General features: G+C 35.2%; 1 protein-coding gene across 5 annotated transcripts in view; it reads left to right on the top strand.

Moving 5' to 3' along the window:
- Positions 1–15,624, top strand: part of ASPH (aspartate beta-hydroxylase) — a 260,009-nt gene that overhangs the window by 78,671 nt on the left and 165,714 nt on the right. For 3 of the 5 annotated variants that reach the window (XM_036761811.1, XM_036761820.1, XM_036761803.1), the window contains one exon: positions 11,822–11,914. In XM_036761811.1, coding sequence (XP_036617706.1) covers positions 11,822–11,914 — 93 coding nt within the window. Of the gene's footprint in view, positions 1–812; positions 2,729–11,821; positions 11,915–15,624 lie in introns of those variants that run through there. The other 2 variants (XM_036761836.1, XM_036761830.1) reach the window with 1 other exon arrangement.

The raw sequence follows: 15,624 nt of genomic DNA, 5'->3' as shown, positions 1-15,624 counted from the left end.
TGCAAATGTGCTGCTCTTACCATTTATACACAAGGAAATACTAATTGTGAGAGGGGACCAGGTGTTAAAAAATTATCCCTCAGTTTATAAAATAGATACTTAAAAGACAAGATAAATTTTATCTCATTGATGATATTTCTTTCATTTTACCAGTACCTGAGACAGCTACGTGGCTCCATAGATAGAGTGCCAGATCTGGAGTCAGGGAGACTCATCTCCCTGAGTTCAAATCCAGCCTCAGACACTTACTAGCTGTGTGACCCCAGACAAGTCACTTAACTCTGTTTGCCTCAGTTTCATCATCTGTAAAATGAGCTACAGAAGGAAATGGCAAATCACTCCAGAATCTTTGCCAAGAAAACCCCAAGGGGGAGTCACAAAGTCAGACATGACTGAAATGACTGAATAACAGCAATAAAACCCCTCAAATACCAGTGCCTAGGTGAAACTTCAAGTATTCATTAATATTCATTTAAGGATGTGCATATGGATGGACTAATTTATTAATTTTGCATGCTGATTCTTTTTAAAGCATTTACAGCATATTTTTATCTTGAAAATCAAGAATAAATATGTTTTTTAAATTAAAGCAACTTAGTGCATTTGTTTTGTAGAAACTGTGTATGCAACTAATTTTAATTGTTTTAAAAGAGAAAAGAGAAGGACATATACCAAGATTATCAAGTAAAATCAACTTTGTGTTGAGTGCTTCATGTGGGGAAAAATAGTCAGGTGTTTTGTTCAGTGCTCCTGTCCTACAAATTAAGTGATATGAATAATTTTTTTTCCCTTTGATTGTAAAACCTGAAAAGTGAAAGAAGTAATTAAAGAAGAGCTTAAGAAGGCAAAGGAGAAACCAGAGTCAAAGAAGGAAATTAAGAATGAAGATAAAAAGAAGGGGAAGAAAGAAAAAGAGGACTGGAAGGATAAATTTGCTGCTGATTCAGATAAATCCAGAAAGGAGTCTTCCAAGGGTAAAAAAGATAGAGAAAAGGAGAAAATAGGACTAGAAAAAAGTACTAAAGACAAAGAGATTGTGAAAAAATCAGGAAGTGGAAAGGATGCTTCTACTAAAATGGCATCCAGACAAAAAGAAGAGAAAAAAGTAGAAAAAAATCTTTCTAAGCTTGGAAACTTAGCAAAGGGTCAAGACCGAAAAAAAAAGAACTAAATTTTTATTAATTCCATCAACATGGAATATGAAATGCTGTACCATTACTAATTATTTGTTAAATTATTAAATGTAAATTTACAATTTTTGAAACTCATTTACCTGATCTTGTTAAGCTGAGATTATGGATAATTTTTGTAGTAGCTGCTTAAAAAACTTTATTTACAGTTATAATTATTTGTAAATGAAACACTACTGATTCCACAATTTATTTAAGGAATTTCTTACAGTATTGAAAACTTTGACTTGATTTAATAACTTATTTCATTAATTTGCTTTCTGTGTATTGAAGTATTTTTCAGGTTATGTTTAGCTGCATAACATTTAGGTAATGCTCAAAATGGAAATTTTTGTTGTTTCCCTTAATATTCACATTTTTAAATGTAAAATGCCTTTTTAAAATTATGTACACAGAATGCTTATGACTATTACACTCTAATATCTAGCATACTTATCAGTTTGTGTGCCATATCACTGTAATATACTATAAGCTCCTTTGGGAGTCATTTATTATATTTGAAAATACAGTACCTAGCATGTAGAAGGTGCTTTAATTGAATTGGAAGGTAAGTACTTAGATGTCTATGCTGGAGTAATACATATGTGAATATATTTATAAGGTTGACTTTTCATGAACTTCTTGCTACGTATAGAATGTCAGCTCCTTGAGGGCAGGGAGTGTTTAATTTTTTTCTCTTTGGATCATTAGCACCTAATGCAGTGCTTTGCATGTAGTAGATACATAATAAAAGCTTATTGGATTTGTTGAATTCCAGAGCAGTTTAATTACTGAAGTAACAAACAGGCTGGGTTATAAGGTACGTCTACAGACTAGAGATTTTTATAAAAGCTCTATTTACTTAAACTTAAAATGATAATTTTGTATCATTTGTCATTATGTGTGCAGAATGGCATCATGTTTTGATTTGTATTGTAGTGTCACATAATTATTGAACATTATAAAGTAAATGAAACTTTTTTTAGTTCAGAAAATAATTCATTTAGCTAAAGACTTTTTAAAAAGAAAAATATGCTCCAAACACTGCATCAATTTCTTTTGTACTAGAGCTTCAATTCTCTGATTATGACAGATTGCAAAATCTAGTTCTTGATGTTTAAAAGATAATCTTCTAATTTTGTTTTAGCAGGGAAAACTATAGTGCTGCCACCTAGAGTTCAAAAAATTTTTTTGCTATATTGTAACCTTTTATTCTGAAAAATTTAATTATATTGAATTTTTACCATACTTAGGTATGGCTATAATTTCTAGATTCGTGTGTTTGTCTGATGTACAAGTATATTTCACTGCTAAAAGTCAAGCATGTAGAAATTCAGTTTATGCAAATTCTGCCTCATACATCTAGAACAGTATGTAACTTCCATCAATTCCTAAGCAAAGTTCTTCTATAATGGGTGCTTAATAACTAATTTATAGATTAAACTAATGGAATTTTTAAATGATTTATTTATATATTTGATATTAGATGGTGAATTGTTTACTGTGTTGACAAAATATATAGATTAAAAAAATTCAAAATAAAGATGTATAAGTGGTAATTTATCTACCAGTATTATAATTTTTAATCTAATCTTATCAGAAGTCAGGGAATTTTGTTTCTACTGAAGGGTAATATTAAAATAATTTTTGATATTATGTAGGTGATAAATAATAGCTACTTGACAAGACATTCTAATATAGGAAATTGTAAATTTTAAATAAATAGATTAAAACAGATAGCCTTTCCTTAATAACTCATGAATATTCATAAAAGCACCACATATTAATGACTTTATGTTTCCAGTTTGATCATTGTTTTTCTCAAGTATCTGATGAGTACTGATATTTGTATATTAAAACAAATGCGAATATATTCTGAGACTAATTATCAAGTATAGGGCTTGATATTTTAATTCATTTGGCTTAGTAAAATAAAGATCTGATCTCTATCAAAAAAAATAACACATTTTATACTACTATATTTTATTTTAACATTGCAACTCATTTGCTACCAACGTACATGGTCAGTTAAGCACTTGTTTCAGTTAATTTGTTGAGGTTATGCTTGAGTTATACTTTTAAATCAATCTCTTCTTTTAAATTTTTTATTTATGAATATATTTCTAACTAAAATAGATGCCTTTAAAATATTGTTTTCTTATTATTTAGTATAGTGAACTGAAAGTAATTTAATTTAAAACTGGGCTTCGTGTTTTTCTTTACAGCCATCGTTTGGCATTTCTGTATTGGTGGAGTTTCAAAATTCTTGTATGACTATGTTAATAGGTCAGTTTAAAAATCCTATTAAATCTGATAAGTATTCCTGGCTCAGTTTCTCCATCCCTTATTCCTTCCTTTTACTTGGTAATGTTTACTTTTTTCTTGACCTCAACAATAAAGCTGACTTAATAGTCCCTAATATAAGCCATTCAGTGAGTTATAATAATGAGTGTAACTCTCAAAATTGAAATGTCAATATAAAGACAATTCTCAGTGTATATTTAAGTTGTAGAATTTTGCAGTTTTTTCAATTTTGTTTGAAACTTAAAATATACTTTTTAAAATAAGATTTTTATAAAGGATGCTTAGGTACATAAGTCTCCTTAGAGAAGAAACTTGCTTAACTCAGTGTGCCTGAACTGTATTGCTATAGCACCTGACTGCCATTTGTAACACACTGTCTGGAGAGGTACATTTAAAGAGTTCTACTTGAAGATGCCAGGAGCACAGCTCTCTTTCTTCCAATCCTCTCCTCCCAACCTTAATCCAGGCTGTCTGGCAGGTAGTGTTTGGTTAAGGGTGAAAAGTAATGTAGAATAAGAGCTGGCATAAACTTGATGGACTATTTCCTTTCCTTTTCATTTTTGAGGGTACAGAAGTATCCCCATTATTTTCCCAATTAAATTTAAAAATTTATTTTTAACATTCACTTATAAAAATGTTGAGTTCCAAATTCTCTACCTCTCTTCTATCCCCCTCCCCTTCATCCATTGAGAGGGTAAGCAGTATGATTTCAATTATAAATGTGAAGTCATGAAAACCATATTTTCATTTTAGCTACATTGAAAACAAAAAAAAAAAACAAGAAAAAGAAAGTGAAAAAAGTTTGCTTCAATCTGCACTCAGAACTCATCAGTTCTCTCTCTGAAGGTAGATTGCATTTTTTTATCACAGGTCTTTTGGAATTGTCTTGGATCATTGTATTGATCAAAGTAGCTAAGTCTTTCATAGTTTATCATTGTTACCATATTGTTGTTATATACAGTGTTCTCCTTGTTCAACTCACTTCACTTTGCATCAATTCATTTAAGTCTTGCCAGGTTTTCAGAAACCATCTTGCACATTTCTTATAGTACAATAGTGTTCTATGACGGGCTGTTTCCAATTCAGTTTTCCATCATTCCCCATTTTTTTCTTTGGGGTTCAGGAATTGGCACACACACTCAATTCCATTTTGCTTAGAGCCAGAGTTTCTTTATTTCACACATTCAATTTCTCCTGCTCTCCTGGCGTTGAATCATTCAGGCGCTACCTGTGAAGGTTTTCTAAAGTTTATATAAGCAGCATTTTTATCTGTTTCACGGGTCACTGTGGCAAAAATATTCATCATCACCTTGTGGCCAGTCTAGCAGCAATGAGCCTCTACATTTAACTAAGCTGGTCTTCAGAGAGTAGAAACTTGGTCTCTCCAAGATTATACTTGAACCCTTTCCAGCTTCAAAGAATCCATCAGAAACTGAATTTTGCAGTCATAACATTTTAGCACCCATGGTCACTTGTGTCATGATAAGCATGGTTATCTGGAGGTGAGAGATCCATAATATGTAATGGTTACAACACTGAAGAAACAGATGGAGTTTAAAAGGATGCCCCCTTCGTGCCCCCATACTTTCTCTTGTTCTTTTTTTTTTTCATTTAAGTTATGTATAGAAAGGCAGAGGCTGGGCAGGTGGTGGTGGTTGGTATTTAGGTTTAAAGAATACTGAAGAAATTTTATTCTGTATTTCAGAGGGGAACTTTGGCACCCTAAATCCTGGGGCTCTGAGATGAGAAACGGGATTAGGTTGGGCATGTATATGTATGTGGGATGAATATCAGGGAATAAATAGAATGGGGTCAGAGCTTGTTGGCTTACAGTTTTGGTTCTGGGGAAATGGCAGTATTGGACGAGAATTGTGGAAATAGATGTTTGTCTTTCCTTTCTTCCCCTTATCTACTGACGCTGACCCTTGTATTAGTGCATGGGTAAAATGAGAGACTAAAGTTTGTTTGTAGGAATTATAATAAGAAGCAGCAAGAGTAGCTAGTGGAGACTTTTTCCAGCGGACATTATGACCCACCAATTCTGAATCCACCTCACTGTTCTATCTTGTTTGTTGTTGAGTTGTTGTTTTAAGTCATGTCCAGCTCATGACCCCATTTGTGATTTTCTTGGCAAAGATACTGGAATGGTTTGCCATTTCCTTCTCCAGCTCATTTTGCAGATGAAGAAACTGAGGCAAACATGGTTAAGTGACTCGCCCAGAATCACACAGCTAGTAAGTGTCCGAGGCTGCATTTACAGGTCTTCCCAACTCCAGGCCCAGTGCTCTATCCACTGCACCACCTAGATTCTTCAGGCAATTCTCATTGGACGTTATTAAAGGAGTTTTGTGAATACCTTGATGAAACGTTTACTTTGTCCATAGCATTCACCTAAATAGTATCCCCATTAGGTGAGAGGGAAATTGGAAAAAGAAATATGCTACCAAAAGTTATACCCCCTTTTAGCTCCTCAGACAAGTGTGTTTTTAGTTTGAATTGAAGCTCAGCAGCCTGTACTCAGCAGTCCTGCCCTGGTGGTTCATGCTGTGAAAATGACCTTGTATTCTTAGAGCCTGTGCTGGTGCAGATTCTAACAGACTGGGAAGATTTCATGTACAGGCCTGTGGATGGTTACATAGCTGCTGTCTGGGAACCAGCGTAACTAAATTTAGCAAGTCCTATCAGTAGGTTGAGTACAGTGATGCATTTTTTAGTACAGCTTTCAGAAAGCATTGATTAACTTGCAGAGAGCGTTTCACCTGGGTAGGTTGAAGGCATGGTCACCCCCCCCCCCCCAAAAAAAATTCACAAATCCTTCAACTGTTGGAGCCAAACAAGATTAGGCTGCTTTCCACTCCAATAAATATTTAAATGTCTTCTGTGTGCCGGACATTGTGCTAGGTTCTGGGGATACATTTAATAGACCCGTCCTCAAGGAGCTTACAGTATAGAGGGGGAGACAGCGCACAAAAGAAGGCAGGGAAGGGAGGGTGAGGGAATCTTGTTCTGTAGAATTGAAACCAGCAGCACATGTGAAGCCTAGTGAGCTTAGTCTGCTTTTTGCCCTCTATAAAGTAAGGCATGGAGAGGATTTTGGTACTCCACTCTCCACTCCTCCAACCAGAGAGGAAAGGAGGCTGAGGGAGGTAGAGTCAGTCAAGGACTGAGTCAGCTTTGGTGTTGAGTTTAGGAGTGTCAAGCTAGAATGTCCTGGGAGGGACATCTTGTTCCTTGGAGCTGAAACCAGGAAGGGCAACAGGTATCATGTCTATTGAACTCTTAAGTTGCATGATAAAAAAATGAAGTCAAATTTCTATAATAGTCTTAAAAGGGAATGGTGAAGTTTTCAAGTGAATTTTACCTACATTTTAGTGAACTGGCCTTTTCAGGATCTATCATTCCCATAGCTTTTGAGTATAGTCCTGCGCTTTCTGATTCTTAAATCCCTGGACTCATCATCATCATCATCATCATCATCAACATCATCATCATTATTTAATGTACTGCTGCTTATGGTGCTAAAAAAAAGCATATAATGTACTATGTGTTTTTAGTTCCTGTGAAATATGTAATTCTTGATTAAAAAACCACTAAAATTTGCAGTGCAAAGAAGTGTTGTGCCAGGATAATCATGTTGTGTTAAACTTGAAATGGTTCATCTATCGTGTCTTCTTTCCATTTACAATAAAAATGCAACAAAAATGTAAAGAATCTGAGAATACTAAAGAAAACAAAAATATAAAGACTTGTAAACTAGATATTCAAATAAATTATTTTAGAACATGAGTGAAGGCATTTATTTTAAATTATTTTATAAAATGAATTAAAGGCATTTATTTTATTTTAAGGAATTTCATTCTTAATAGATCACAGACGTAGAGCTAGAAGAGACTTCATAGACCTGAGGTAGTCTGAGCCTCTCAATGTTTAGATAAGGAAGTAGAAGTCCCAAGGAATATAAGTGACTTGCCCAGGGACACACAGTTAATAGTCCTATATTTGAACCCAGTTCCTCTGACTGTAGAGCCAGAGTGCTTTTCATTAGAGCCACGTGGCTTTCTCTGAAGAGGCACTAGGTGGCTCAATGGAGTGCTGGGCATGGAGTCAAGAAGACCCGAGTTCAGTTATGGCCTCAGACACTTACTAGCTGTGTGACCACTCAATCCTATTTGCCTCAGTTTCCTCATCTGTACAGTGAGCTGGAGAAGGAAATGGCAAACTATTCCAGTGTCTTTGCCAAGAAAACCCAAAAATGGGGTAACAAAGAGTCTGATGGGACTAATTGACTAAACAACAAAAATGTTTTCTCTGAAAATTTATCTGAAAAGCTAAAAATTTTAGCCTGGTGAAATGAGGGCTAAAAATTGCTTAAAAATTAATTGTTTTATTCTGAACTCATATGTACATTAAAAAGAAAATCCAAATGTGCATCTCTATGTACATATCATAATACAAAAAGAGAAATTGTATATGAAATTGTGAAGCACTCTTCCATATTGCCTACTTTTTAAAAAGTATATAATAAATTTAACATGTTACTTTTAAAAACTGTCATGCTTGTCTGTGCTTCCTTCTGAATTTCCTTCTCTATTATGTTTTTAAAAAATGTTTCACTGGCTCTTATTTTTATCTCCCCCTACCCCTTGATATCACTGTTCTATATCCTGCAGCCTTCAACTTACTCAATTCAAAACAGAAAAAATAGTTCTGTGTAACAAGCCTAATCACATCCACACAGTGACCATATCCACAAGTGTATGTCTCTTTCCATTTCTTGTGTTCTTCACTATTCTCTTAAGACATGGGGAACATGTTCTATCATAGGTTCTTGGGAGCTGTGGTTATCATAGCTGTGATCAGAGTTAAGTCTTTCAAGTTGTGTTTTTCTTCTTGTCATACATATTCTCGTTCTGCTTAATTCATCCTGCTTCAATTCCTATTTCTTAATATTTTCCGAAATTGCTTCTTTAGTCATTTCTTACAATGCAATAACATTTCATTATATCCACATACCACAATTGGTCTATTCCCCAATTGATGAAAATCCCCTTAATTTCTAGTATTTTGCTTTTTTTCCTTCTTAAATATCCCCTTCAGAAGCAGGAAGTTTATTTTAATTGAGTCTGTTCTTTCTCAGGTATTTTTCTCCCTCTAACAACTCTTTCTTTGTCCCCACCTGTTTTTCTGTGGAATTTGCTATATTCCTAAACCAAGTTTTGTGTATGTGTGTGAAAATGTTTGTATGTTCCACAGTCCTTTGCCTCTTTCAAATAAGAATTACGTTCATCTAATGCTCCCTTTCTGCTTCTATCCCTCCATGTTGGTATATTCTCACCCCAATTATGAAAAAAAAAAAGTGCTGTTACACTCCTTTTTTCCTACTTCCTGCTTTCTACAGTGACATATTCCCTTTACTATCCCTTTTCTTTCCCCTATTAAAATCCTCAGAAAAGAACCATTCCATTACTAGGTCTCTTGTTGTTTTTTCTTAACAATCTCAATACTTTTTGAAGATGCTGAACTTCTGAAAGGACATGTTTTTTCCTTTATTATAGCGTTATAACTTCATCATCGTATAGCCCTTCTCATTCAAATACATTTATCTTTCAAAGTTTTGCTTGATTTTTGTAGTTATATTTCAAAAGTTCTTAGTCAGCTCTCATCTTTTTATTAAGCATGCTTGAAAGTCCTCTATTGCATTAAGTTTATTCCCCACCCACCCACCCCCATCCTGGTCAGATTGTACTTGGCTTTATAGGGTATGTTATTCTTAATTGTAAACCTATATCTTTTATTTTTGGAGTATTGAATTCCAAGATCTCAATTATAGTAGATGTTGCCAAGCCTTGTATGATTTTGACTGTGATTACTTGCTAACTTAACTGTTTTCTTTCTGTGTGCAGAATTTTTTTTCTTTGATGTGGGTTTTGGATATGAAGTTCCTGGGACTTTTGGTTTCGATGTTTCTTTCAAGGAGTGGATTGTTTGTGTCTTCACTTTGACCTTTGATTCTAAATGATCTTGGCAGTTTTCGTTCATAATTTCTTGAATTATAGTGTTAGGACTTCTAATTGATTCTTAAGTTATTTCTCCTTCTTCTGTTTTCCAGGTCAGTAATTTTTTTATACCAGATTTACATTTTCTTCTAATTTTTCCGATCCTTCGATTCTGTAGTAATATTTCTTGTCATTTATTTCTTTTTGGTTTATTGCAGTTTTCAGAAAGGCTCTTAGGTAAAGCTTAGCAATATCTTTTCTAAGCTATTTTTCCCTCCTTACAGTTCTTTCCTCCAGAACTTCGTTTTTTATTTCTTTCTTCATTTTTTAGGATATTCATATAATTTTTAGGGAGATTAACTTTTTCTTTTGAGTCTTTGCTTGTAGTTTTCGTAGAATTACCCTCTCCTCAGTTGAAATTTTGGATGTCTCTGGGTCTATAATAATTATGATCTGTTGTCGTTTTCTTCTGTTTTATTTCTTTCCTGGCCCTGTTTCTGGCTTTTATAGAAGAAGGTTATAAAGAAAAATTGAATGGAATGGAACAAAAATTCCAGAGAATAATGGAAATCAGAAATTAATAGAAACTTTCTGTCTAAAATTTGTTTTAGAGTTGCTTATGAAGCCTTCACAAATACTGTATTGTACTCTACTAATAATAAATGCTGATAGGAAGTGTGTGTGTGTGTGTGTGTGTGTGTGTGTGTGTGTGTGTGTGTGTGGAGGGGGGGAGAAGCATGTAATTTATCTTTTCTTTTTTCCAAACTGAGAAGTGCCTGGGATTCCACAGAGAAATGCTATAATGAACTAGAAAATAGAACAGACCATCCTAACTAGGGAGACTAAACTACACAGTAATAGGGAACCTGAAGTTTTATACCTTTCCACAGCAACCATCAGACATTGGGTCACTTGTAACTCTGTTGTTCCTTTTTTCTTTCGCTGTACTCTTTTTAAAGAAATTCTGCACTAGCCCCCCTCTCCCCCCAAAAAACACCAGATAAATTGAACACTTCCCCATAAATTGTACAACAGAAGTGCAGAATTCTATGTAAAATTGTGAAGCAATTATGTAGAGCAGGGCTGTCCAACCTTAGGTTTTTATTGAAATAATAGACAATATATGTTGATTCGCATTTTAGTGAGAACTCTGCAGTTTGTTTTCTAAAGCATTTATGTAAATTTCTATGCTTGTAGGTGGGCCTCATCCACATGTTTGGACAGCCCTGATGTAGAGTTTAATTTATAATATACAATCAGTCCAATATGTAACTTTCAAAGTTGTACTGGTTGTGATTTCTTCAGGCCTTCCCATGTTAGGAGGGCAAGTGTGGGTGTGGGTGTGGGGACTGTATCCCTTTCCCATCTGCCTTCTTGACCTCTCTTCCCACACAAAAAAGAACAAAACCTTTGTAGTAAATATGCATAGTAAAGCAAGGCAACATGGTAGTACTTATAAATCAGTATTTGTACCACTCAAATTTTCTTCATTGGTTAAAAAATAGATATTGTTGAGGTGTTAGGTTAAAACTATTTTTTCTAACTTCATGCTGATAATCTTATTTACAAATATATTTATCAGACTTAAAATTAGTGGTTTAAGAGCATTAAATAATTTATGCATATTGTTGTTTTTAAAACATTTACAGTTTTTCTATGATCTGTTGAAATTTTCATTGGTATTTGGATTGAACTATCCTCCATATTTAGTTATTACACCTGTGATTCTCTGTAATTGAAAAGGGGAATTAGAAATAAAATCTCCATTTTTTCAGATAACATATATATTAGTACTTAGTGTTACTATAGTGGCACACTTTGTAGGTAGTCTAAAGAATGAGAGAACATTATGATTTTATTTTGAACATCAGTTTTCAGTGTATGTTTTAATAGGCACTGATATGATATACTGACATACCCTAAGACTGAAAAGAATTCATGATATATTGTGTAAAATTTGAATGGGAAGCTTGAACATATGTCCCCATTAAAATGTGCTGAGAAATTAATCTTTTAAAATTTCCTTATGTGGGAAACACTGGACAGTGTTGATAGTAGCTAGATAAGATTCTTATTTTGAAGAGAATTTTTCTTTTGGACAGCCTAAATGTAATTCTAATTAGTGAAAAGGTACACATCTAAGAATTGGGTTTTCTTTTCCTAGAGTTTTAATTTTAAAGTATACATTTTCTAGGTGGTGATACTAACTCTTAGAAACCTTTCCAGATAGTCTCTAAGCAGTGTATTGGAAATGTTTATGAATATGATCTTTTTCCTGGTCTAATATGTATATGAGTAAAGTTTTCCATTTTCACAAAAAGCCAAAGTTAACTTTATGAATGAAAAATGCAGGACTTAAGGAAAAATCTGCCTCAGCAAAATCAGTCTTACCTGGACAACCAGAGGACCACATACAACCAGAAGATCAGGCTACGGGAAAATTAGGTAAGAGTATCCTCTAATAAGATCTCCCATCACTCCCCCGCCCCACTTCATTTTACAGTTAGGAGATGAAAGCCCAGAGGTGTGAAAATTTATTCAAGATCACAGGGCTAGTAGAAGTAAGGCTGAGGATGAAAGAGTATCCTGACTCTTATGCCAGTGGAAATTTTACTATACTGTGTCCCCATAATTGCTTAAAATTCAAAATGAGTTTCCTGCCTTAGTTTTGTTACCAAAAATTTTAATAGTATTTTTAAATTTTAAATTATTTTATTTTTATTTATTATTTGTATTATTATATTTTAGTTATTTAATTAAATATTTTTATTATTTAATAGCATTTTTTCCAATTACATGTAAAGACCATTTCAAAATATACATAAATAATTTATATTTTTTTGTGAGAAAGCAAAATGATAAGAGAGTTCATCTCTGAGTGAGGAAATCCTAGTTTCATGTCCTACCACTGACGTAACTGGCCATGTAACCCCTGGGCAAGCCTCTTAATCTTTCAGTATCCCAAGACTATATATTGGATAACAGATGCTTATCTGCATTGGTGTAGATTAGGGGTTCCTAGACCAGGATCTCTGAACTTGTTTTTTAAAAAATTGGTAACTATTATAATTGTTTTCTCTTAAATATCTATATATTTTAGCCTGTGTTTAAAAACATTTTTCTGAGAAAAGGTCCATACACTTCAGTGGCCTTCCAAAGGGGTTTATGATGCTACAATTAAGGGTCCCTATAGAGGGACAGACAGTAGGGGCCCTCACGTGCTCTACCTATTCCTACTGTTTAGACTCCATAAGATACCTAGAACCTCATCAAAAACAGCTACCAGTGGGCAGGAGTACTCAAGTTATTTCCTCACATTCCCACTCTGGCTCCCCATACCTCACTGGGAGCTTATCTCTCTCAACTTTCCTGCCAATGCCTAATCCCTTCCTTCCCACTTCTAAAATTTATATTGTTAGGGCTTCACATATAGGAGGCACTTGTATATGCTTTTTTTATTCATTACTTACTGAGGGTTTCCTAAACAGATGAAATCACAGACCTGGACAAAAAGAAGAAAGTTATACTATGAGAGGCCTACAGAATGAGAAATGGCTAATATGCTTAAGAAGTGATTATGAAGAAATTTGGTTGTGTCTCTCCCACTGGCAGTTTTAGGCACTACACACTGTTTACTGATAGATTTAGGTTTGATGTCATGACAAATTTTCCCAACATTTGAGTCGTTAGAGTAGAAGGGGACATAATAGCTTTCTTTTGATAGAAGAACATGTTATGAAAGAGATTGTAGTTCTTTTGATATTCTTTCTGAATCATATTTTTTGATCATGGTATTTGGGAATTGAGAAAGCAGAACTCATTTCTTGCCTGAGATTAGAGCAGGATTCAAGAAGAAGGTATTGGATGAGCTGTCTATTAAAAGATGAGAATGATTTCTCTATTTGGAGTTGTGGAGGAAGATTTTCAAGGTGTAGAGAGTAGTATAACAAATGAGTCCAAGAATTCTAAGATTTTAATGAAAAACCTGCTGAGGCAGCCCTTCTGCTTTTGGATCCCTGTAAATTTTCCATGCTTGGAGCCTCAGTCTACCTGTGGGCCAAGCAGATTCCATCTTTGAGCCAAGCAAAACAAATCAAACTCACCAGTCTGGAATTTGAGTCTGGTTCCTTTAAACTCATTGAGGCTAGCTAGCTAATCTCATTCTATAAGAAAATGAATGAATGCTAGCTGCTTCCCTGTCCATTTCAGGATATTAATGAGGCCTGTTGATTTTACCTTTGTTAACATCTTTTGCATATACCCTCTTCTCTTTTCTGACATTGCCACTACTCTGTTACAAGCCCTTGTTGCCTCATGCCTGCACTATTGCAATAGCCTGCTGTTTGTTTTGCTTGCCACGGGTTCCTCCCCACTTGTCAATCTTCTACTCAGCTGTTAGAAATCTTCCTAAAGCACACTACATACCTTTTCCCCACCCTCTCATTTTCACTCAGTGAACTGCAGTGGTTCCCTATCACCTACCTCTAAGATCAGATATAAAATCCTCTGCCATTGAAACCCCCTTTTCAACCTGTCACCTTCCCCCAGTCTTGATGCTCTTTGTAAAATAAGATTATCATTAAGCCATTTTCAGAATTTATTGGCTGCTTTGCTTTGAGAGACAGAGCTCCAACAGATGTTTCAAAATTGGGGATGTGTGCAACACTTCTAAGGCATAGCGAGTAGTTTAGCTTGATGAGAATAAATTACTTGGAGTAGTGGGAGAAACTGAGAAGAGTATTAGATGGAGAGGGAGGCAGATAGAAGGGCATGAAAACTAGATCAGAGTTTGGAACTGATTCAGAGTAGTGACATGGTTATATTTAATCTTAAGGGTGGTGAATCCGATATGATAACATTGTGAATGGAAGAAGCTACTAGAGGCTAGAAAATGAATTATGCTATTGCTGTAGTTTCAGTAGTAATGAGATTCTGTTTCAGGTTAAGTGGCAGTGGGAACACAGGATGTAGAAGGATGTTATAAAAGATGTTAGAGATATGGAATTGCCAAGACTAGGCAGCTTGATTAGAGATGGCTTAGTGGATAGAATGCTATGCTTGGAGTGAGAAAGACCTGAGTTCAGATCCTGTTTCAGATGCTTTCAAGCTGTGTGACAGTAGGCAAGTAACTTAACCTGTCTGCCTCAGTTTCCTCATCTGCAAAATGGGGATAATAATAGCACCTACCTCCCATGGTCATTGTGAGGATAAAATGAGATTAATATTTGTGAAGTGCTTTGTAAACCTTTAGGCATTATATATTGATATGAAGGCAGACATTGTTATATTGGCACTGCTGTAGAGGCATACGGCAAGTCAAGGCTTAAAACACAGGTCAGTGGGTAAATTATGGTACCTTTGGGAGAAAGAAATATAGTGGATTCTGAGATTATTAACTTAAACACATCTTACACAGATAACCTCAATAGATGATAATGATTGCATATTTGGGCCCCAGCCCTAAGACCATGTCTCTGGGAGCCTCCCAGTTTCTCAGTAGGCCCCAGCCCTGTGAGAAAATTTTCTCTTGTTGCAGAATGCATTCTCCTATCAGAACAGACACAGGGGTGCCTGTCTCAAGGATTTCTGTCCCTGGCTGGCCCAAAGACTCTCCTCGAGCCAGGTCCCCAAGGTCCATGTGTCTGACAATTCCCTCAATGTCTGGTATCAACAGAGTTATCTCTGCAGACTCCCTGCATTTTCCCATTCATAGATCATAAGCGCCTGCTCCCAAAGGCACCTGAACTAGATTACCTAATCAGAATCCTTGGCATCCTTTCCTTGTCCCTTTTCCATATAAGCCCCAGCACCATCCTTACTCTCTCGAAGGTTCCCTAAGGACCCTTGCCTCCTTTTGCTAAAGCGTTACAATAAACTTTTTGCTACTTGACTTTCAGAGAAGGCTTGAGTGTGTAAATTCATTGCAGGTGACTCTGCCTTGGCATTCTTGGGGTTCCAGGACCCCCAAAGCTCTTCAATTAGACAACCCCCTTTTGATTTTTTTTGGCTTTTCTTTGGCCATTACAAAGAAAGCCATTACATTGGCTGTTCCACCTAGTTCAGAAAAAAACCAGTGTGGAGAGCTTCCCCTCTGCCGTGGTTCCCAGGTGACTCTAGGGCTTAGATAATTCTTCCTTCTAAAAAGATGACCTTGT

The sequence above is a fragment of the Trichosurus vulpecula genome, chromosome 1 (assembly GCF_011100635.1).
Source record: "Trichosurus vulpecula isolate mTriVul1 chromosome 1, mTriVul1.pri, whole genome shotgun sequence".
NCBI classification, from domain to species: Eukaryota; Metazoa; Chordata; class Mammalia; order Diprotodontia; family Phalangeridae; genus Trichosurus; species Trichosurus vulpecula.
This window is presented reverse-complemented; position numbering and strand designations above follow the sequence as displayed.